Below are 23142 nucleotides of genomic sequence, written 5' to 3'. Positions count from 1 at the left end.
GGGATGCCTAAGAGTCCCTGACTGGGGAGCCCTCACGGTAACCCAAGGATCTTGGGATGCTAGACAGCTGGGTACACTTTATTGATTGTAACTAAGGAGGGGACACTGAGAGGCTCACAAGTGACCCTGACGAAACAAGATCCAGGTTCCCATGAGTACAACTCAACTCTGTTCCCACCCAACCTCTGATCACTATAGATTTCACCAGGAGTAAGGTCACACTAATCTATGCATTTCATCCAGGGCACACAATTAGCCAAGAGACCCAGGATGGTCATACACTATGTCCTTGGAGACCAAGATGTATATATAGTCCTGAAAACTACCCATGAACCTTCTCACAGCCTCACTACCAGGGACTCAGAAGGTTGGGGGGCCCACATGGGTAGAGGGGAAGAGAACATGTGGACTTCCCATGGAACTTGCCTGACTCCGTGGATGTTCTTAATAGCATAGCTGATCTCTCGTCGTAGATCTTTCTCATCAAACTCCATCTAAGAAACAAGCCAAATACATGGAATGAATTCCCAGGGTCATCTCACAGCATAAGCAGATTCTGGGACTATTCCTATTCATGGTTGTGTCTCACAAAGATGACCTAGCAGCTCAAAATTAAAAACAACGGAGGGTCACAGAGATGGCTCAGTAAGTAAGGGTACCTGCCACTAAACCTGATGATCTGAGTGTACCCCAGAATCCATGTGGTAGAAGGAAAAGAACCAAGTCCTGAAAGTTGTTCTCTGACCTCCACACACTAAATAAATAGATATACCATTACACACGCGCGCGCGCGCACACGCACACGCACACATAGATAAAGCTGGGTATACTGGGCTGCAGACATGGCTCAGCATTGAGAGCGCTGGCTGTTTTTGCAAAGGACCCAGCACTCACACAGCGGCTTACAACTGTCCTTAACTCCAGTACTCCAGGTCCATGGGATCCAGTGCCCTCTTCTGGCTCCTGCAGGCCATTAAGTATGGACATGCTGCACTTACACACATTAGGGAAAACACTCATAAACATAAAACAAAAAAAGTCTTTCCAGCCAGCAGGCATAGCCTACTGGTTCTGTTCCAGGCAAGTAAGAGATCCTGTCTCTGAAAAAGCGTGGCTGGACCAGGGCTGCGGCTCCAATGGGTGAGTGCTTGCCCCATGTACATGAACCCACAACACAGAATAAACTGGATGCGGTAACTAACACATGCCTGTGATCCTGGCACAGGAGGATTAGAAGGTCATCACAGAGAGGTTGGGGCCAACTTAGGCTACAATGAGACCTTGCCTTAAAAAATAAGAAAGAGTGATATCTGGGGGTCAGGAACAAGATAAAGTTGTCCACTCTCCCCATCCTTATTCAACATAGTACCTGAAGTTCTAGCTAGAGCAATAAGACAACAAAAGGAGATCAAGGGATACAAACTGGAAAGGAAGAAGTCAAACTTTCCCTATTTGCAGATGATGTGATAGTATACATAAGTGACCCCAAAAACTCTACCAGGGAACTCCTACAGCTGATAAACTCCTTCAGTAAAGTGGCAGGATACAAGATTAATTCAAAGAAATCAGTAGCCCTCCTATACACAAATGATAAAAGGGCTGAGAAAGAAGTCAGAGAAACATCACCCTTTACAATAGCCACAAACAATATAAAATACCTCGTGGTAACTCTAACTAAGCAAGTGAAAGACCTATATGATAAGAACTTTGAGTCTCTAAGAAAGGAATTGAAGAAGATATCAGAAAATGGAAGGATCTCCCATGCTCATGGATAGGCAGGGTTAACAGTAAAAATGACAATCTTACCAAAAGCAATCTACAGATTCATTGCAATCCCCATCAAAATCCCAACACAATTCTTCACAGACTTGGAAAGAACATTACTCAACTTCATATGAAAAAACAAAAAACCCAGGATAGTTAAAAGAATCCTGTATAATAAAGCAACCTCTGGAGGCATCACCATCCCTGACCTCAAGCTCTATTATAGAGCTATAGTAATAAAAACAGCTTGTTATTGGCATAAAAACTGACATATGGACCAATGGAATCAAATTGAAGAGCCTGACATTAATCGACATACATATTAACACCTGATTTTTGACAAAGCAGCCAAAACTATAAAATGGAAAAAAGAAAGTATCTTCAACAAATGGTGCTGGCGTAACTGGATGTCAACATGTAGAAGATTGCAAATAGATCCATATCTGTCACCATGCACAAAACTCAAGTCCAAGTGGATCAAAGACCTCAACATAAATCCAGTTACACTGAACTTGATAGAAGAGAAAGTAGGAAGTACTCTTGAACGCACTGGCACAGGAGATCACTTCCTAAATATAACACCAGCAGCACAGACACTGAGCACAATTAATAAATGGGACCTCCTGAAACTGAGAAGCTTTTTGTAGGGCAATAGACACAGTCAATAGGACAAAAAGACAGCCAACAGAATGGGAAAAGGTCTTCACCAACCCCACATCTGACAGAGGACTGATCTCCAACGTAAAGAACTCAAGAAACTAGACATCAAAATACTGAACAATCCAATTTAAAAATGGGCTATAGAACTAAAGAGAGAATTCTCAAAAGAAGAATCTCAAATGGCTAAAAGACATTTAAGGAAATGCTCAACATCCTTAGACATCAGAGAAATGCAAATCAAAACGACTCTGAGACACCACCTTATACCTGTCAGAATGGCTACAATCAAAAACACCAATGACAGTCAATGTTGGAGAGGATGTGGAGCAAAGGGAACACTCCTCCACTGTTGGTGGAAATGTAAGCTTGTACAACCACTGTGGAAATCAGTATGGCGGTTTCTCAGAAAATTAGGAATCGAACTACCTCAAGAGCCAGCCATCCCACTCTTGGGCATATACCCAAGGAATGCTCAATCATACCACAAAGATACATGCTCAACTATGTTCATAGCAGCACTATTTGTAATAGCCAGAACCTGGAAACAACCTAGGTGCCTGGCAACTGAAGAATGGATTAAGAAAATGTGGTACATATACACAATGGAGTACTACTCAGCAGAGAAAAACAATGACAGCATGAAATTTGCAGGCAAATGGATGGAACTAGAAAAAAATCATCATGGGTGAGGTAACCCAGACTCAGAAGGACAAACATGGTATGTACTCACTCATAAGTGGATAGTAGATATAAAGCAAAGGACAATCAGATTGCAACCCACAGATCCAGGGAGGCTACCTAGCAGGGGGGACCCTAGGATGACTGTGGTTTATAATAAGTTTTGGTTTTACCCAATCACTGGGCAAGCTTTAGTGAAACATTTCACTATTAGGATAAGAATTTGTACCATATTAAGCTGATGAAAGAATATACTGGCCGTACTTTCTGGAGGGCAGGCTAAAATCTTTTTAGATTATGGATTAGCCTATAGAAAAATGTCTGTGGTAAATCAAACAGTGAAGGGGAAGATGAATAGGAATCTCACACAACTTAAGAAAACATAGCTCTCTGAGCAGATGAAGATAGGTCTCTTCTGTATCCCAGAAACTAATCAATATTTATATGTATAATTCAGCTATTATTTGGCTTAAAAGGGCTTATTGGGAAATGTTATCATTTTTACTATTTTCTACAGAGAAAATATTTTACTGTTTAAAATAACCTTGGATTTTTAAATTATAATCTGTTTTTATGTTCAAGCTATCTGTGTATTATTTCTTCTGCAGTTGTACATAAAATGTTTTTACATTTAAAAAAGGGGACAAATACTATAAATTGTATTACATGAAATATATAGAATATACAAATTCATAGACAGAAAGATTAGACGTTATCTCAAGACGGAGAAGAAAGGAATATAGAACAATGATTTCCTAAGTACAGAATCTCTGTTTTGTGTGATGGAAAAGCCCCACAAATGGACAGTAGTATCAGGACATAATATCATGAATGTAATAAATCAATACAATTAATGTAATTAATGAATATCATAAATATAATTATTGAGTGAAAAAAAACATAAGAAAGAGTGATATCCGGGGTGGGGGTGGTGGCACACGCCTTTAATCCCAGCACTCGGTAGGACAGAGACAGATAAATCTCTAGGTTCAAGGTCAGCCTGGTCTACAGATGGAGTTCCAGGACAGCCAGGGCTACACAGACTTTCCAAGTCTGTCTTGGAAAGACAAACAAGAGTGAGTGGCAACTGAAAAGCAACACTGGAGGTTGTCCCACCTCCAGACTGACCTGTGTACACCATGCCTGTGAGACAGTCCCTGCCCCAAAGGAAAAGGACACAAATGCAGTTTGCTTCAGCTTTTGTTTTGAGACCACATCTTCCTGCTGTCCTGGAACTCAGTGTCCTGCCTCTGCCTCCCAAGCGTTGGGATTCCTGGCTTGTTTTGTTTTGATTTTGTTTTAGTTTTTTGAGACAAGGTCTTGTATAGGCCACGTAGCTTTAAACTCGCTCTCCTCCTCAGCTTACGGAAGTCTGGAATTACTGGTGTAAGCCCAGAATTGTATACATTTGTATTTGTTGGATGTGCATGTTTGTAGGAGGGGCCTGAGTCTCACGAAGTCTGTGGAGGTCAGAGGAAACCTGTAGGAGCTGGTTCTCTGCCTCTGCTCGGGTTCAAACCCAGTCATCGGGGTGGCACAGGTGCCGTTACCTGCTGAGCCATCTTGCTGGCCATCACTATCTTTTTTCCCCTTATCAGCGGAAGAAACATGGACTTTCCCACTGCTCTGCCCAGAGCGTCTAAGCTGTGAGATCTGGGAAGACAGCGACCACAGGACATGCCCTTCAGGCCATGTTTACTGACGCTGGCCTCCAGCATGATTCAGAGCGTGTGACAACTTGGTTTGGGAAGAAAGTTTAAGGCCCTCCAGGCTGACACCTACCTTTACCAGCTCAAAGGGAAAGCGCTCATGAAAGATGCGATTGATTCGGGCCCCCCCAGACAGCTCCAGTGTGTCCACTTGATCTCCAGAGCCCTCAATTCGCTTCTCAAAGTCAACTCCAAACTGCTGGACCATCCTTCAAGGAAAGAAAAAGCAAAAGGTCAAGAAGGAAGTTTCTGCACAACCCTGCAACTACATGAGTCACGTGGCAAACTTTGCTCTTTAAAATGAATTTTAAAGTTACATGTATTGACTGGATGGAGGCACGCCACAGTGTATGAGTGGGGTCAGAGGGTACTGTGCGAGTCAGTTCTCTCCTTCCACTGTGTGGGTCTTGGGGATAGAGCTCAGGGTATCAGTCTTGGCAGCAAGCATGTTTACCCCCTGAGCTAACTTGTCAGCAAGTTAATTTTCTTGTCTTTCATGTTTTGTTGTTTTGAAGACAGGATCTTGCTGTGTAACCCCAGCTGGCCTTGAACTGAAGACCCTTATGCCTAGGCCTCCCGAGTGCTAGTATTACAGGTGTTATGTATGCCACCATGTTTGGCCATTTTTCTTTCTTTTTTTTTTTTTTTAAAGTAACATGAGCATACATATTTACTCACTTAGAGGAAGCATGAAAGTTACTATGAACACATATGAAGCTTTGTTTTTTCTACCAGAGCTCCAAATTGGAATACACAGAATCCTGAGTGTGAAAGAAAAGCTACAGCTCAGGGGTAAGGTGCTAATCCTTAGTAAGGGAAAGAGAAGATCTTCTAAGCCTGGCACAAATTAAAAATCAGAATACAGCACACGGTGCCATAAGCCATATTTAGTTCTCTAACAGCAGTTACCTGCCCCCCCATCTTATCAAATTGCATGTTAAAATGTTCCTGTGTACATGAACTCTGTGCCCACCCAGTACCTAGAGAGAGCTAGGTGCCATTCATGTTGGTTACAGGCGTGGAAGCGCATTGACAAGGGATCTGTGCGTTAAAAGTCGATTTCAGTCCAATTTTGTGACACTGTCACAGCTATCCTCTCTGCAGATAATTTACCCACACCTCTCGAAAACGAGGGTCCTATTTTTAGTTAAATAAGTTTTGGTGGGAAATATCTTTATTGCACCTATTCATTTTGCAGATGATGATGAAGGGAGCCAGAATACAACCAGGATCACAGATATCAGCTCCACAGAAGCGAAGTCAAAGATTCCTGGCATTTCCTGGGCCATTTTTCTTTCCTTTTAAATATAACCATTTAACAGCCAATGCATACATGTTTAAAAAGATTTATTTATTTATTGTGTATCCAGTGTTCTGCCTGCATGTATGCCTGCCTACCAGAAGAGGGCACCAGATCTCATTATAAATGGCTGTGAGCCACCATGTGGTTGCTGGGAATTGAACTCAGGACCTCTGGAAGAGCAACTGGTGCTCTTAACCTCTGAGCCAACTCTCCAGCTTATTTACATGCTTTTAAAAATGAGTAAAATAGCAGAGCTGCTTTGGCAAGCACTGGGCACCATCCTGGTTGTCCTCATGGACGACCCCTCCCCAGGGCTCCACTTGCTTTACTGCATTTACTGCTGAATGTCAAGACAGCAGCTCCAGACAGGCCAGGGGCACCTGTATGTTCTCCTGCCTCTCGACCCTGGCTGCAGGGGGCTCTACCATGGACAGCTGGAGAAGCTTGACCAAGTGACACCGCACTGTGAGCCTCAGTGTGAGTAAAGCAGAGCAGGCGAACAGCATGAACACTGGAGTGCTTGGCAACCATAAGAAGTAGTACATCAATAGTTTGTGGAACGAGAGAGAGGGAGAGAGGGAGAGAGGGAGAGAGGGAGAGGGAGAGGGAGAGGGAGAGGGAGAGGGAGAGGGAGAGGGAGAGAGAGAGAGAGAGAGAGAGAGAGAGAGAGAGAGAAATATTTGGAGGCGGAAGGGTTCAATGAGTAAACGCCCTTGTCACTGTGTCTAATGCAAGGAAGGAACTGACTCCTCAACGTCACCTTGGACCTCCACGCTCTGGGCTACAAGTGAGGCTGGCCTTGAACTCCTGAGCTCAAGAGAGCCCCCTGCCTTCAGCCTACCAAGTGGCCAAAGTGTGTGTCAGGCCACCACCACACTCAATTGTTCACAATATATTAGCTTCTTTTTTTTATTAGACAAGGTCTCTTATACCGCTCATGTGTGTGCACACACTGTCCAGTGTCTTCCTAAATCCTTCCCTGTCTCATTTTTTTAATTTTTTTTTTTTTTTTTTTTTTTTGGTTTTTCGAGACAGGGTTTCTCTGTGTAACTCTGCGCCTTTCCTGGAACTCACTTGGTAGCCCAGGCTGGCCTCGAACTCACAGAGATCCGCCTGGCTCTGCCTCCCGAGTGCTGGGATTAAAGGCGTGCGCCACCACCGCCCGGCCCGTCTCCTTTTTATGCACATGTATGTGTCTGAGTGACGACCAGAAGAGGGCATCAGATCCCTTGGTGCCACAGTTCTAGGTGGTTGTGAGCTGCCATGTGGGAGGAGCTGGGAACTGAACTCAGTTCTCTGCAGGAGCAGCAGTGCTCTTAACCACGAGTGTATGTATGCGTCACAGTGCGTGTGTGGAGGTCAGAGGAGAGGTCATGAAAGCAGACTCTCTCCTTCCACTGTGCCAGTTCTAGGGAGGGAACTGAAGCCATCCGACCTGGAGGCAGCACTTTAATTGTTCATCCACCTTCTCAGCTCAGGAACTTTTGATTTTTTCTCCCGCTCCCGCCTCCCAAGGGCTGGGAGGACGACGGTCTTAGATAATATACCCCATTCCAATGTGTCCAACTTACGTGCCACAGGCCACAGCCAACTACAAGAATGAATGTGGAACAACATAAAATAGTAACTTATTCAAACAATGTGTTTTTTCTTTTCTTTTTTTGTAATGCAAGTGCATGGTTTTTGAGCATGTACCCTGCAGATGACAATGTCATGTTGAAATGTCAAGACTCTGGACCCCCCATCACGGGCAGCTCAGGACAGGGCATGAATGGAGAGCAGAATGAACTGGGTGGGACCGAGGCAAGGCAGGGAGGGCACGTACTGCAGCAAGGCTTTGGTCTTGCGTGTGGGGTCATCGGGCCGGAAATTCTTGTACTCTTCCACTTCCTTCTCCAGGGACAGCAGCTGGCTCTGCAGCTTGCTGCGCAGGGTTGGCAGTGACTCCCGGATGTGGTTGGTCAGTTGCTGTAGGGGAAAGGTAAGGGTCAGACAGGGTAGCCCACCCTAGAGACCAGGAAAGAACACAATCCACCCTCAGTCTTAACACCCAGAGCGGTGGGTGCACAAAACTACAGATGAAATCATCAGGACATGGACAGAAGCTGGTGACAGCACAAGGTGCTGCAGAAAGCCCGCAGGCAGATGTCAGACAACATCCAGATGTGGACTGCAGGACCAGTGTGCAGGCCTGGAATGGCCCTCCAACTATGACCCAAAGGCATCCCAGGAGAAGTGGGGTGAGGGTGGGGGAGGGACAGAGCAAGAACACCACATCAACAGAGAAGAGGAAGATTCTGAAGACACCAGCGCTAGAGGAAAGGAAGGAGAGACTCATGCCTGTGGCGAGTCCCAAGCCTTGTTGTTCTCAAGGGAAGCTACAGGTCTCACAAGGCAGGCTGGATGCTTACAGCTCTGTGGTGGTTTTAAAATTCTTATTTACCTATCATTGGGGGGGAGGGTCAGTGCACATGCCAGGGTGACTGTGTGGAGGTCAGAGGACAGTTTCCTGGAGTCCATTGCCTCCTTCTGCCTGTCCATGTCTTTTGGGGATTGAAATCGGGTCCTTAGGCTTGGGTGGAGGTGGCTGGACCTGCTGAGCCACCTGTGGACCATAATCCTCAGCTCAGAAAAGAGAAGCAGGGACAACCACTGCCCCACAAAACACCCTGCTGGGGGATGGTCTGTATGTCAAATTACTCTGATTGGTCAATACATAAAACACTGATTGGCCAGTGGCCAGGCAGGAAGTATAGGCGGGACTAACAGAGAGGAGAAAAGAAAGAACAGGAAGGTGGAAGGAGTCACTGCCAGCCGCCACCATGACAAGCAGCATGTGAAGACTCCGGTAAGCTACGAGCCACATGGCAAGGTATAGATTTATGGAAATGGATTAATTTAAGCAATAAGAGCAGTTAGCAAGAAGCCTGCCATGGCCATACAGTTTGTAAGCAATATAAGTCTCTATGTTTACTTGATTGGGTCTGAGAGGCTGTGGGATTTGTCCTGACTGTGGGCAAGGCAGGAAAACTCTAGCTACAACACCCATCAATTCAAAGGGACCAGCCAGCCTACACACCTGGCTCTTAAGCAACCCCAGGCCCCACGGAGGGTTTTCCTTCCTACCTGTCCCTCCTCACTCTGCCCAAGCCCAATGGCCTCTGGGTTTGGGCCTCTTCCTACAAGACACACTGCCCAATTCCTGTCCCAGTTGCTCTAGGGCTGAGCTTCATCTTGCAGTGACCCCCAGCTGTAGCTAACATTTGACTAGGACTTTATCTGATAGCTTGTTTACCAGGTGGCTTCCCATTGGACTTTCCCTAAGGACAACGGCCTCTGCCCACAGTGCCTCCGCCCTGGTCCGTGCATAATGGAGGGACTTGGTTGCTGTTTTCTGATGCAGGCAGACTCTCATTTATCCCAGATTATGTAGCTGAGGATGACCCTGGATTCCTGATTTCCTGAGCTGAGTGCTGGGATTAAAGATGTATCACCACACTGATTTATGTGGTGCTGGAGATGCCCCCCAGGGCTGCCCACATGCTAGGCTGGCACTCTACAGCTAAGCAGCATTCCCAACCCAAAACCGGTAGATTCCGGACAGGTGTTAGCATGGAGCCAGAGCCCCACACCCTCACCGGGGATTCTGGTCTCTGGCCCTGTCTGCACTTAGCAGTTATCTTACTTTTTCTTCACTGTGATAAACATGGCAGTCCCTGGAGACTGTTCCCTTTCACACAAGGCATGTACCCTGTGCGGCACACACATGGCCTCCCTGACTCCTACCCCAGGAAGTAGAAGGCAAGAGAAGGGAGGCATGGCAAAGCTGGGCCAAGACTGCTTGCTCAGAGGCTGGGCCGGGCTTTAGATCCCAGCTGCCAGACTGCAGCGCCTTTTTCCCACTTAGCTGCAGTCGGCGGCCCTGACTGACCGTTACCAACCTCCAGACTGTCTTTAGACTTCCGGCCAGTGAATTACTGCAGTGCCTTTCAAACAACAGCGACACCCACAGAGTCAAACAGTCACGCTACCAGCTCATGCCTCACGCAGTTCTCAACAGGCCTTCAGTGCAAACACTTGGGACGGGAGCAACAAGATGGACCGACAGCCTTGCTACTGCTGGAGACTGAGAAGACCCAAGTGTAGAGCCACACTGTTGTACGGTGAAGACTGACCCACTCTACATGGTAGCCTCAAACCTCGGCTGTACCTGATTCAGGGTCTTCTGTAAGTGTGGGGTACCCATTCGGTCAGCCATGTGCCGGTAGGCTGGGTGAGAGAGGAAGAACTTCCTCTCAGCTGCCAGGGCAGCCCGGATGTCCTTTTTGCCCTCGATGTCTTTCTGGCTGCGGTTAACCACACCAATGTAGCCTAAGAGAGAAGGTCAAGATATGCATTAGGCCAGGAAGGGCTCGGTGCTGAGGCTACCGGTGTTGACTTCACTCCACGTGGGCCAGGCGGAAGTTAGAAACACACTGGCCCCATGAACCACTCAGAGAAGAGGTCACAGGATAGATAGTACTGAGACCTCACGAGGGATGTAATGCAATGGAAGGCAGCTGGGGAAAGCATCTTGAAATGTGGACGGTGGTGAAGATGGGCAGCCAAGTCTCCAAGCGGAGCTTCAAGGACAGGTATGCGGGCTGGAGGAGCAGCTTAGCAGGGACAGCCCTGCTTAGCATGCAGAAAAAGCCGGGGCTCCTATCCCAGCACCACAGAATAGACAGCTGTGCCGTCCAAAGCACTGCTGCCTGGGCTGGGTAGTGTCTGTCTTTACTACGAGCCGGAGTCAGCTGGAAGAGGAACCTTAATTGAGGAACTGACTCCATCAGATTGGCCCGTGGGTGTTTTCTTCACTAGTGAGTGATGCAGGAGCCCCCCGGCTCACTTCCAGTAGTGCCACCCCTGGACTGCTGGTCCTAGGTGTATAAGAAAGCAGGCCCGGGGTTGGGGATTTAGCTCAGTGGTAGAGCGCTTGCCTAGCAAGCACAAGACCCTGGGTTCGGTCCTCAGCTCTGGAAAAAAAAAGAAAAAAAAAAGAAAGAAAGCAGGCTGAAGCTGGGCGGTGGTGGCGCATGCCTTTGATCCCAGCACTCGGGAGGCAGAGGCAGACAGATCTCTGTGAGTTTGAGGCCAGCCTGGTCTACAGAGTGAGTTCCAGGACAGCCAAGGCTACACAGAGAAACAAAACAAAATAAACCCCAAAGAGAAAGGAGGTAGAGCAGGTTATAGAAAGCAAGCAAGCCGATAAGCAGTGTTTCTCTGTGGCCTGTGCTTCAGTTCCTGCCTCCAGGTTCCTGATTTGGCTTCCTTCCATGATGGGCTGTGACCTGTAAGTCAAACACAGCCTTTCCTTCCAAGCTGCTTTTAGCCATAGTGTCTGTCACAGTAACAGAAAGCCAACCAGGACACTGCTCCTCCACAGCACCCAGGTCAGTGGCTCATGAATGGCTCTAACTTGAGCCTGTGGCCTCCAGGGGGCTGGCACACACCCATACTCCTTGTCATAGTGAATTTAAAAATAATTCTTAAGTTAAAAATTAAAATAAATCTAAAAAATAAAGACATAAAATATTCCAAAACAAAAACATCATCAACAACAAAACCCTGAAAAACAAAGTAAAGAGAACGTAGCATATCTTGTCATATTAAGACTCATTACAGCCAGCAAATGCCCAGCAGTAAAATGGCGAGCCGCCAGGCCTAATGACCTGAGTTTGACCTCCCAGAATTCATATGATGGACAGAGAACTAACTCTAAAAAGTTGTCTTCTGACCTCCAAACCTGAGCTGTGGCACCTCCCCACCACAAACATCATGCATGCCTCACCTCCACATGTCAATAATAAATGAAGTAAAATAAAACCCACTAAAGTCAGACTTTGTGGCCCATGACCGAAGTCTGAGGAGGAGAATCTCAAGTTCAAGGTGGCCCTGGGTTATGTCATGATAGTCACTAGGCATACACAGTCCTTAAAAACAAAAACATGTATACAAATAGTTTCAAAATGAACATTCACAAAAAATAAAAAAATATATATATACATATGTAAGTAAATAAGCCCGGTATGGTGGCATACATCAGAACCCCAGCTGAGGCCGAGGCAAGAAGTTCAAGTCCAGCCTGTCTCAAACACCACCACCAAAACAAAACAAGGCACCACATACACAAATAACACAAAAGAACGGGTGCTCAGAGCAACAGTACCCCGGCAGGGGTTTCAGTCTACAAGTCAGAAGGGGGGCCACAGTGGATGCTGTGGTGCTGGGGACCGGCCAGCGTCTTGTGCATGCAAGGCACATGGTCCTTGCATTCATGGGCTCCAGCCCTCCAGTGGGAAGAGCTCTGAAGTCTCAGGGGAGACAAGTGAGGAAGAGCCCAAGGTCACACGATGAGAGGATAGCACTCATGAGTGGAGAGGAAGGGACAGATGACACTCTTGGGAAGACAAAGGGGGACAGAGGCCAGTGACTGCCATCATGGAGGAAGAGGCGGCTGAGGCCCTCAAGTCCAAATGGATGGATGTGAGCTCCCCTTGGCTGAGGAGGAGGCCCAAGTGTCTGGCAGCACTCACAGCTGTGGGGTCACCAGGCTCACCAGGCCTAGCCTTCCATCCTCAGCCTCCACCAGCTAGGGAAGCACTTCTCAGCCCCCATTCCCTGCAGCCAAAACGTTTTCAAAAACATTCTCAAAAACGTGCACTGGAGGACAAATGGAGCCTGTGCCCCCTTCCTTCTGCCTTTATGTAAATTCCAAACCCAGGTCAGGAGTGCTTCACCCACGCTGTCTTCAAACTCATGACCCTTCCACCGCAGGCTTTGAATGTAGGACTGACGGGTGTGCCCATGCCTGGCTGTCCTCCAGTGTCTAAATGCCACCATCTACATGTTGGAAAGTGAGAGCTCTAGGGTTCTTCCGAAAGTGGATCAAGCAGTATGTGTCTCTGTTATGTTTTGTTTGTGCAGCTGGGGAATGAATCTCGTTCCTAGCATATGGCGGGCAATGGTTCTACCTAGGAAGGAGATTCATTCTTAGAACGTAAATTTTATTTGTTGGAGACAAGGTCTCGTGCAGCCTAGGGTGGTATAGAACTTGCTACGTAGCCAAAGATGACCTAGAATTTCTGCTCCCCATCTCCACCTCCAGAGTGCTGGGATTATAGCATGCACCAAGGCTGGCTACCTACTTGCTTCCGAATGTTCCAGAAAACAGCTGTAATTCAAAACCACTATATCCAGATGAGAATCTCAAAATACATGCTCCTGTGGGCCCATCCCAGCCCTGCCCTGCATACCTCTTCTCAAGGGCAGTAGCTTGTTTTCCAGGACATCCCTGGCATCTGTGCCTTCATCCATCAGGTCCAGCTTGGTGATGACACCAATGGTCCGTAGGCCTGAAAGAGCCCAGAAATCAGAAGGGGTCATGAGGAAGGGCCCTGGGACCCACTGACAGGCCGCAAAACAAGGGACAAACTGTGTGTCACTTTGCCTGGACACCTGTTGGCAGTGTAAAATGACAATGACAGCCCCAATAATTGTCAAGGGACAAGTGCTTTCTCAATAAACACTGGCCAAGAATATAAGCGGGCCACAGCAGAACCAGAAAACATCATGGAAACTAGACTCTTCCCTGCCCATTCCCAACATCATACTTGAACCCGAGCAACTATTTCCAGGGCTCCTTGTTACCTGGCTCAAGTTCCACTCCAGGACCACCCATCAAAGTTCTTCCCACACCTGCCAGTCAGCGCACCACACAGCCAAGCCAGGCCCTAAGCCTACTGTGCTTCTCCACCCCTTAATCCCTGCAGCCAAAGTGCTTTAGCTTGGGGTCCTGGCCACAATTCCCCGGGACAGTTTATAAGCTGAGCTCCCAAACCAGGTGAGGATGATGAACTTCATGGACCATATTTGCTTTAGCATTCACAAGCCCTGGGTACCACCCTGGTGCCAGCTGAGCTGCAGAGCACTTGAAAAGGAGCCTGGGGCTCTTCCTAAGTACCCAATTATACTGGGCTTGTTGGTGCACACCTGTAATCTCAGCACTTGGGAGGTGGAGGCAGGAGGATCAGGAGTTTAAGGTCATGTTTACCTACACAGATTTTTAAGCCAATGTAGACTACACGAGGTCCGGCCTAAACAGGAACAACCGACACACCAGGAACCCAGGCACAGCCCGGATGCACACACGTGTTGTCTGTACCACATGAGCAAGCACATCAGGGGCTAACGGAGGCCCACAGAAGACGGGGTGAACTTGGACGTCACAGGCGGCTGCATTAGCTGGTACTACTGTGAAGGGCACAGCCACACCAGGAAAAGAAATGGGGGGCCTACGGCATGGACTCCAATGGAAACACCCGTTGATGAGAACAGATCAGTGAGGCTACGGAGTGGGTAGCTGGACAATGGGGCCCCCACAGAATGACACACTATCACTACAGTGTAAAACAGGGCTGGGCACCTGCAATCTCAACACCTGGGAGCACAGGCAGGTATCGAATACTGCCAGCACTACATTCTGGAACAATGACTGAAAAATAAACAAATAAAAAGCACAAAAACCAAAGCAACCACCACAAAACGGGCAGATTACAGACACACAAAAATAAGGAAGGCTGTCCCACTTTAAGAAGTAACAAAACAGTTCACCCTGCAGTGGTGGAGCACACCTTCAATCCCAGCACTTGGGAGGCAGAGGTCAGCCTGCTCTACAAAGACAGTTTTAGAAGAGCCAGGGCTGTTACACAGAGAAACTCTGTCTTGAAAAACCAACCAAGCAAATAAATAAATAAATAAATAAACAAACAAACAAACAAACAAAATGTATCAGGAAGTCTTGACCCTCCTGCCTGCATCTCTGGAGTGCACAGGTGTGCACCTGCACCCCTGGAGTGCTAGTATCACAGGTGTGCACCTGCACCTCTGGAGTGCTAGTATCACAGGTGTGCAGCACCACACCAGGTTCATGAAGGGCTGGGATTCTGTGTGCTAGCACACCACCAAATGAGCTATTCTCCAGGCCCAGATGTTCCCATCTCCACAGAGAGGACTGAACACTGAAGACACATGTGTCTGGAGTTATAACTGTTCTGGGAGGGTGGCTGCTAAAGACTGGGTCTTAGTGATTTATATTTGCTATGGCTTTTTAATTTTATTAGCTCATTTCCATTATTTTTATGAGTTTGAGTTTGGTGTGCATGTATGTCTGTGCATCACATGCATGCCTGCTGTCTGCAGAGGTCAGAAGAGGGATCCATCATGTGGGTGCTGGAAACCAAATCCATGTCCTCTGCAAGAGCAGCTGGTGTTTTTTATTTTGTTTTTTCCTTTTTCAGACAAAGTTTCACTATGTAGCCCTGGCTGGCCTTGAACTCACAGGGATCCGCATGCCTCTGTCTATCAAGTTCTGGGATTAGAAGTGTGTGCCACCATTGCCCAGCAGAAAGTGCTCTTAACAGATGAGCCCTTGGTTCGAACCCAGATCCTCATTCATGCCGAGTTATACCCCCAACCCCTCCCTAGGCAATTCTACCACTGAGTAGTATCTGTAGACTAAGATCTGGATCTTAAATACCAGTCAAAGGCTCATGTGCTAAGCTATCTGCCTTTGAAGTGAGGTCTCCTTGAGGCTTTCTGGTCACTGGGTCCCATGTCCCTTTTCTTAATCTATTTTGTTCCCTGGGTGTGAGGTGAGTGGGTTTGCTCCCCATGTACACAGTGAAGTACTGTTTTCTCGGAGACCCAACAGCTTAGCACTTTCTGCTGGGCATGGTGACACACCCTTTTAATCCCAGAACTTGATAGACAGAGGCATGCGGATCCCTGTGAGTTCAAAGTCACCAACCACAACAGGAACCTCTGACACTGAGCCTAAATAACCCTGCATGCTCTTTAAAAGATGATGACTATGTCAGGGTGTTGGTCATAGTGATGGGAAGCTGACTACTAACTATAGCCAGATCCCACCCTCCAGGGCTGGCAGAGTAGACCTCATTAATACTCAAGAAAGAGGGAATGTCTAGCTCTTTCAAGTGTTGCAAGGGATGCCCACCACACAGGGGATGCTGAATCCCAGGAGGCCTCTTTCTAACAGCCCTGTGCCAGAGTGCACATCAGGGGGGACTAGTACTCCTGGAGAGAGCTGCTGCCCTGGGGCTGGAGGGTCACCTTGGGGGTCCACCTCCTTGGCCAGCTTGAGGGCGTCCGAGTTGGCCAAGTCCATGTTGGCAGGTGTGACAGCAAGAATAAGGCTGCTTTCTCGGCTGATAAACTGCAGGATCATGTCCTTGATCTGGTACTCGATGTCTGGCGGCTGGTCCCCCACTGGCACCTTAGTGATTCCTGGGAGGTCGATGAGGGTCAAGTTCAACACTGAGGGTGAAATCAAGAGGCAAAAGTAGTCAGAGCCCAGGAAAGGGTTTGGAGCATACACACACAGTCCCTGGAGACCCAGTAGACATCAGCAAGTTCCTCGGGGGAGTCACAGTTGGGCCCACTCCTAACACTCCTACTACAACACACTTCTGTGTGTGCCTTTTGTGTTTGGTGGATGCCCTCATGAGCACATGCATGTGGAGGTCAGAGGTCACCCAGGTATTGCTCATCAGGCTTGCCAGTAGGTACCTTTATCTGGTGAACTATCTTTTTTTTTCCATTTTCCAAGACAGGGTTGCTCTGTGTATCCCTGGCTGTCCTGGAACCACTCTGTAGACCAGCCTGGCCTCGAACTCACAGAGATCCGCCTGCCTCTGCCTCCCCGGTGCTGGGATTAAAGATGTGCACCACCACCATCCAGCCTGGTGAACTATCTTGCTGGCTCCTACACTATATCTTTTGAGAAAGGGTCTCCTCACTGAGCCTAGGCTACTGACTGAGCTACACATTATCTGCCCAGTGTCCTGGTTCCAGGACTAAAGACACACAGTGCAGTGCTGTGCAGTGTTGTGCTGTGCTGTGCTGTGCTGTGCAGTGCAGTGCAGTGCTGGGCTGGGCTGGGCTGGGCTGTGCAGTGCTGTACTGTGCAGTGCTGTGCTGTGCTGTGCAGTGCAGTGCAGTGCTGTGCTGTGCTGTACTGTGCAGTGCTGTGCTGTACTGTGCAGTGCTGTGCTGTGCTGTACTGTGCAGTGCTGTGATGTGCAGTGCTGTGCTGTGCAGTGCATTGCTGTGCAGTGTTGTGCTGTGCATTGCTGTGCTGTGCTGTGCAGTGCTGTGCAGTGCTGTGCTATGCAGTGCTGTGCTGTGCAGTGCTGTGCTGTGCTGTGCAGTGCAGTGCAGTGCTGTGCTGTGCTGTGCTGTGCTGTGCGTGGCTGCTATGGGGAGAATGCAAGTCTTCATATGCGTGCAGCAAGCATTCTACTCACTGAGCCACATCCCTTCCTGCCACACCTTCCCTGTTTGAGGCCGAGCCTGGGTGTGTAGCCCAGACTGGCCTTGAATGTACTATGGAGCTCCAGCTATAGGGCCAGGGTTGGAGCTCAGCTGGTAAAGGGCACACCTAGCATCCACAAAGCTCTGCATGCTGTTCCTAGCACCATATGAACCATGTCTGGGTGTGCACGTCTATAATCTAGCACTGGGGAGGTAGGAGCAGGTAGATGAGGAATTCAAGGTCTTCTGAACCATAAAAGGGGTTTGAGGCCAGTCCGGGCTACATGATATATTGTTTTAGAAAGAAACAAGGGAGGAAGGGAGGATGGAGAGGAAGGGAGGGAAGGAGGGGGAGAGGGGGAATAAACAGGGCCAGTGAAGTAGCTCAGTGCGTAGATTCCTATCACCAAACCTGATGGCCTGAGAGCCATCCCTGGGCCCTACATGGTGGAAGAACTGACCCCTGCAAGCTGTCCTCCAGCCTCCATATGTGCGCCATATGACGTGAGAACACACACACACACACACACACACAAAAGAAACTTTGAAGAAATATATTTTTAAAAAATGAGCCAGACGGTGGTGTACACATTTAATCCCAGCACTCAGGAGGCAGAGACAGGCGGATCTCTGTGAGTTCAAGGCCAGCCTGGGCTACCAAGTGAGTTCCAGGACAGCCAGGGCCACACAGAGAAACTCCTGTCTCAAAAAAACCAAAACCAAAACCAAAAAAAACCCCAAAAAAGTAGCTTAGTAGTTACCAACATTGGCCCTTTCAAAGGACCCGGGTGTAACTCCCATCATAACCACCTGTAATTCCAGTTCCGTGGGATCTGACGCCCTCTTCTGACTTCCTCAGGTACTAGGAATATATATGGTATGTACACATACATTGAGGCAAAACACACATCAAGTAACATTTTTAAAAATTTTACATTTTACAAAGACGGAACCTTTTACAAAAAGTTCGCTGATGTTGGTTAGCATCAAACCCAGTCTTTATGTCTTAGCCTACTGAGTGCTGGGATTACAGACGCACACACCACTATGCCTGGCTCGTTTTTATTCTAAATGTGGTCCTGGGGATTGACTTCTTGCCTGCTGCACAACTGCCTGATCATGAGCCCCATTTTCAGCCCTAATTTTTGGCTTTTGTTTGAGATGGGGTCTTACTATGTCCTTGACCTTGCTCTTCCCAGAACTGAGGGTATAGGCATGTGCTTTTCTCAGATGCTTGAGAAGTTGGAAGATCCACCTGGACAGGAGACTATCCCAGCTGCCCTCAGCCCCCGCCCAAGCCACCTACCATGTGGTGAGTAGACCCGCAGGTTGATGGGCACCGGGGAGATGCCTTTGTTGGTCCCCGTGACCCGGTCGGTCTCCGCTTCGATCTCCTGCCGGACTTCATCAAAGTCTGTAAACTTTTTGGACTTGCAGTGCAAAAACTCGGCATATTCTGACACGGGAAGAAGACGTTCACGGTGAGAAAGGGGTGTGTACGGGGGAGGAGGATGCACAGAGCACGCCGTGTGCCAGGCAGAGAAAAATGAAACCACTTCAGTTCCCACAGAAACTTGAAGATCATGGCATTTGTTCTGTCTTTCATTTTATCAGGTTGGTTTATATTTTGAAACAGTCTCACTATGTAGTTCTGGCCGTGAACTCAGTCTGTCTTTGTTAGGATGAAAGGTGTATACCACCAGGCCTGACTGATTCTTCTTTTTAAATTGTGTGTGTGTGTGTGTGTGTGTGTGTGTGTGTGTGTGTGTGTGTGTATGAAGTATTCATGCACACATGTGTGGTGGCCAGAGATTAAACTCGGATGTCCTTCCTCTGCTGCTCCCCACCTCACTTTTTGAGACAGTACCTCTGAATGGGGCCTAAGGCTTGAATTGGGCTAGACTGGCTGGTCATGTGATTGCAGCAACCCTTCCATCTCCACCACTGCGGGGACATGGTTACTAGTGTGCACCCCAACACCTGACCTTTACAAGGGTACTGAGGACAAACAGAGGTCCTCATACTTTGTGAAAAACTCTTTACTGACAGACTTTTTTCTTTTTGATAAAGGGATTTGGTCCCAGGTTAATCTGAAGCTCACTCATGGTCCAGGATGGGAAGAGCTAGGTACTGCAGCATGCACCTGTGGTTTGGGGACTTAAAAGGCTGGGGAAGAAGGATGATGAGATGAAGGACAAACTGGGCCACACAGGAGATACTGTCAGACAAACACAAAATAAGTAGGTGTTTGTGTTTGGACTGCAAGCATCAGCTGCCGGGCTGGGGTCTAGATGCCTGAATCTGCCAAGTAAAAGGCTGAGGAGGTGCCAACTCTCATTCTCACTCAGGCTGACACTGTGGGGCAGCAAGACCCCTGCAGGGAGAAGCCAGGGTGAACACTGTGTGGAGCATCCGAGAATGAAAATCAAAAGAACCTGGCTGTCCAAATCACAAATCACAGGGCAGGCTGCCTCAAAGAAGAGCAGCCTCAGGGAGCTTGGGACCAAAAGCCTGGGCTGAGAAGAGTCTCCACAGGTAGAGCTGGCCCAGCAGCTCAGCTGGCAGAACCCTTAGCAGGTATGCAGGAAGCATGGGGGACCCCAGCACTGGACAAAGCAGTGTGGTAACAAAGACCTGTTATCCCAGATCCAGGGATGTGGAGGCAGAGGAACGAGGAATGGAATGGGAGACCAGCCTGGGCTACATGAGACCCTGTCTCAATAAAAACAAAGCACGTGGCCAGAGATGACTCAGAAGTTAAGAGTCCTTGGAATGCAAACATGAGGATGTAAACTTGGATCCCAGCACCTACACACCAACCAGGCATCCTCCAAATCAAATCCCGTAACCCCCAGCTCCAAAGGGGACAGGGAGAGGAGGCTCACTGGGGCTAGCTGGCCTCCAGCCTAGCAAAAACAAAAAAGCCCAGCATGGTGGCGCACACCTTTAATCCCAGCACGCAGGAGGCGGAGGCAGGAGAATCTCTGTGAGTTCAAGGCAGGCCAAGGTTATATTGTCTCAAACAAAATGAAACAAATAAACAAAAAGCAAGCCCCAGAGACCTTGCCTCAAAGAAACAGGTGGAGAGGGCTGAAGAGGACCCCGGACATCCTCCTCCTCTAGTCTCCGCATATGTGCAGGTGCACACCAGCACACACGTGTACACTCATGCACACACATACACAAACTCAATGCCCATTTCACAGACGTGCAGAGAGGACATCGAGCTGACTCAAGCTCAGAGGTGGCACTGGAACTGGGTAGGTCAGACCACCTGACAGGGTTAGTGACTCTCAAACCAGTGGCCTCAGCAGGACCAGGTCTGTATCTAGCATGGGTGCTGGCACCAAGGAGCGTGGCGACGAGTGAGGGTGTGGGCAGGAGGCTCTGGGACACACTATCAGCTGACCCACTTCCCAAGGGCGGGCAGCCCTGCCCTGGCCTTCCAGGAGACAAGCGGAAACACTCTTCCTGCAGCTGCCACTAAAAACGGATCAGCTGCCCAGCCCCCACAGGACCGCAGCTCTCTTCCGGATCAAAGCTGTCAGCAAGTGTGAGATGGTGGCGGGGCCTGGTTTGGCTCCCCGCCCCCCTGCAGGGCTTCCTGCCTGTCACTCTTCATCTCAGCCTTCTTTACCACCTGCACTACTCCAAGGGGCTGAACCTGCAGCAGCAGCAGCAGCAGCAGCAGCAGCAGCAGAAGCAGCAGCAGCAGCAGACCAGGTGTCCCGTGTTTGCTGCAGCTGTTAGCTTGACCAGCCCTAGAGGGCCCTTGACCTGCAGCAAAGCAGACATCCCAACCAAATCTGTGTGAGGACAGGAGGAGTGGCAACCAGCACCTCTGCATTTAGGGAGCAGAGGACCCCAAGGTGCAATATGGGAAAGTGTTGGGGGAAGAGGGCTCTGTCATTCCCTGTCCAGGGAGGGCATGCCACTCATATAAGGCACACAGCACCTCTGACAGGTCCTACCACAAATGCCTGCTTTAAGCTTGTCAGGGCAGCCAACACCTACAGGAGCAGTCAATAGCCAGAGGCAGGATCACGAGTTAGAGGACAGCCTGGGCTACACATGAAGCCGTGCCTTAAAAAGAACCTCTCAAGGCTGAGGATGCAGTCAGTGAGGAGCTTACAATGTGAACATGAGGGCCTGCATGGGATTCACAGAACTCACATTAATAAGACAAGTGTGGTAGCGCATGCTTGTCAGACCAGTGCTGGGCAGGCACAGACAGGCCTCGCTGGACAAAGAGACTTAGTCCAAGGCAAAGAGAGACTCTGCCTCAAAAAAGCTGCCCTTTAATGCACATGCTCAAATGTTCAAAGAGTGTGCTGGATGCCTTAAGGCCGAGCTGCCTGCCGGTTGGTCCTCAGCAGTCCAGACCACGCCTCTAAGTCACGGCCAGCTCTGCCTATCCTGGTCCCCATGTTCCCTGGTGACAGAGCCAGTTCCTCTGGTCTCTGGGCCAACACCGCAGTGTTCTGACAACCACACATCCACTGGCAGCAGAGTGCATTTCCCCGGGCCCTGCCCTGCACAGTGACCCAGACAGGCTCTCCCAAAGGTGGGCCTGGGTTGGCGGCCATGCTGCTCACCCTGCTGGGCCAGCCAGTCTTCCTGGCAGAGCTGCCCGCGGCAGCCTCACTGTGTGCCCGGGGAACAAACTGGGAGGGTCTCTAAAGAGCTCTCCACCTGCCTGACGTGGCTCTAAACCACAGGGTTGGCTGTGTGTCACTACACTCTCCAGCACCCGCTGCTGCTTCCTAAGCATGTATGTAGGTGTTGGAAGATAAAAGCAGTGAGACTTCATCCACAGCCTGGCAAAAAGCAATGCCATCTTGGCCAGCTCCTGATGCCCAGGACCACAAGATCTGCCTTCTTCAGGTCTGGCATTGGCATGCATGTCTGGACAAAAACGCCTGGGGGCTCAGACACACTTTGGAGACCCCCAGATATACCCAACAACGAAACAGGATCTGTCAACCTGGAGGAGCCTAGGTGAGGTACTAAGTTCCAGTCTCAAACAAACCAGCAGGAGGCTGGAGCTTGCTTAATAGTCAAGAGTGAGTGCTGTTCCTGAAGAGGACTGTGTTTGGTTCTTAGCACCCATGTCAGGCAGCTCACACCTAAAACTCCAGCTCCAAAGGATACAACACCTCTGAATTCTACAGGCATCTACATACATACATAAACACACACACACACACACACACACACACACACACACACACACACACACACACTAAATTCATAGATCTAAAAAAATAGGAGTGGGAATAAAATGCAGTTTGGTAGAAAGCCTTTTGACCCCGGCACCACATAAACCCTATGTGGTGGAGCACTCCTGTAACTCCAGCACTAGGGAGGTAGAGACAGGAGGATCAGGAGTTCAAGGTCACTTTCAGCTATACGTGAGTTTGAGGCTGTGCTACACGACACTCTGCTGCCTCAAAAATAAAACAAACAAAAAACCCCAGGATTTGTGCATGCAAGAGTCTCCAAGTCTTAGGAGCATTAGTACACATTTACTATTCCTATTCAGCCTACAGCTCCTCTGGGTTTGAGACAAACAGGGGCTTGTCTAAGATACACTGTTTTGTTTTGTTTTAAGATTTATTTATTTACTATGTATACAGCATGTATGACTACAGGCCAGAA

General features: G+C 48.7%; 1 protein-coding gene across 13 annotated transcripts in view; it reads right to left on the bottom strand.

The window, feature by feature from the left end:
- Dnm2 (dynamin 2) overlaps nt 1–23142 on the bottom strand; it is a 91277-nt gene that overhangs the window by 29290 nt on the left and 38845 nt on the right. For all 13 annotated transcript variants that reach the window (XM_042280503.2, XM_006986994.4, XM_006986995.4 and 10 more), the window contains 7 exons: nt 18791–18940; nt 16285–16488; nt 13410–13508; nt 10325–10485; nt 7940–8082; nt 4885–5020; nt 427–494 (listed from right to left, as the gene is read on the bottom strand). In XM_042280503.2, the coding sequence (XP_042136437.1) occupies nt 427–494; nt 4885–5020; nt 7940–8082; nt 10325–10485; nt 13410–13508; nt 16285–16488; nt 18791–18940 (961 nt within the window). The remainder of the gene's footprint in view (nt 1–426; nt 495–4884; nt 5021–7939; nt 8083–10324; nt 10486–13409; nt 13509–16284; nt 16489–18790; nt 18941–23142) is intronic.

Source organism: Peromyscus maniculatus, chromosome 7, assembly GCF_049852395.1.
Source record: "Peromyscus maniculatus bairdii isolate BWxNUB_F1_BW_parent chromosome 7, HU_Pman_BW_mat_3.1, whole genome shotgun sequence".
Lineage (NCBI taxonomy): Eukaryota > Metazoa > Chordata > Mammalia > Rodentia > Cricetidae > Peromyscus > Peromyscus maniculatus.
Note: the sequence above shows the minus strand (reverse complement) of the source record. Positions and strands in the feature narration are given on the sequence as shown.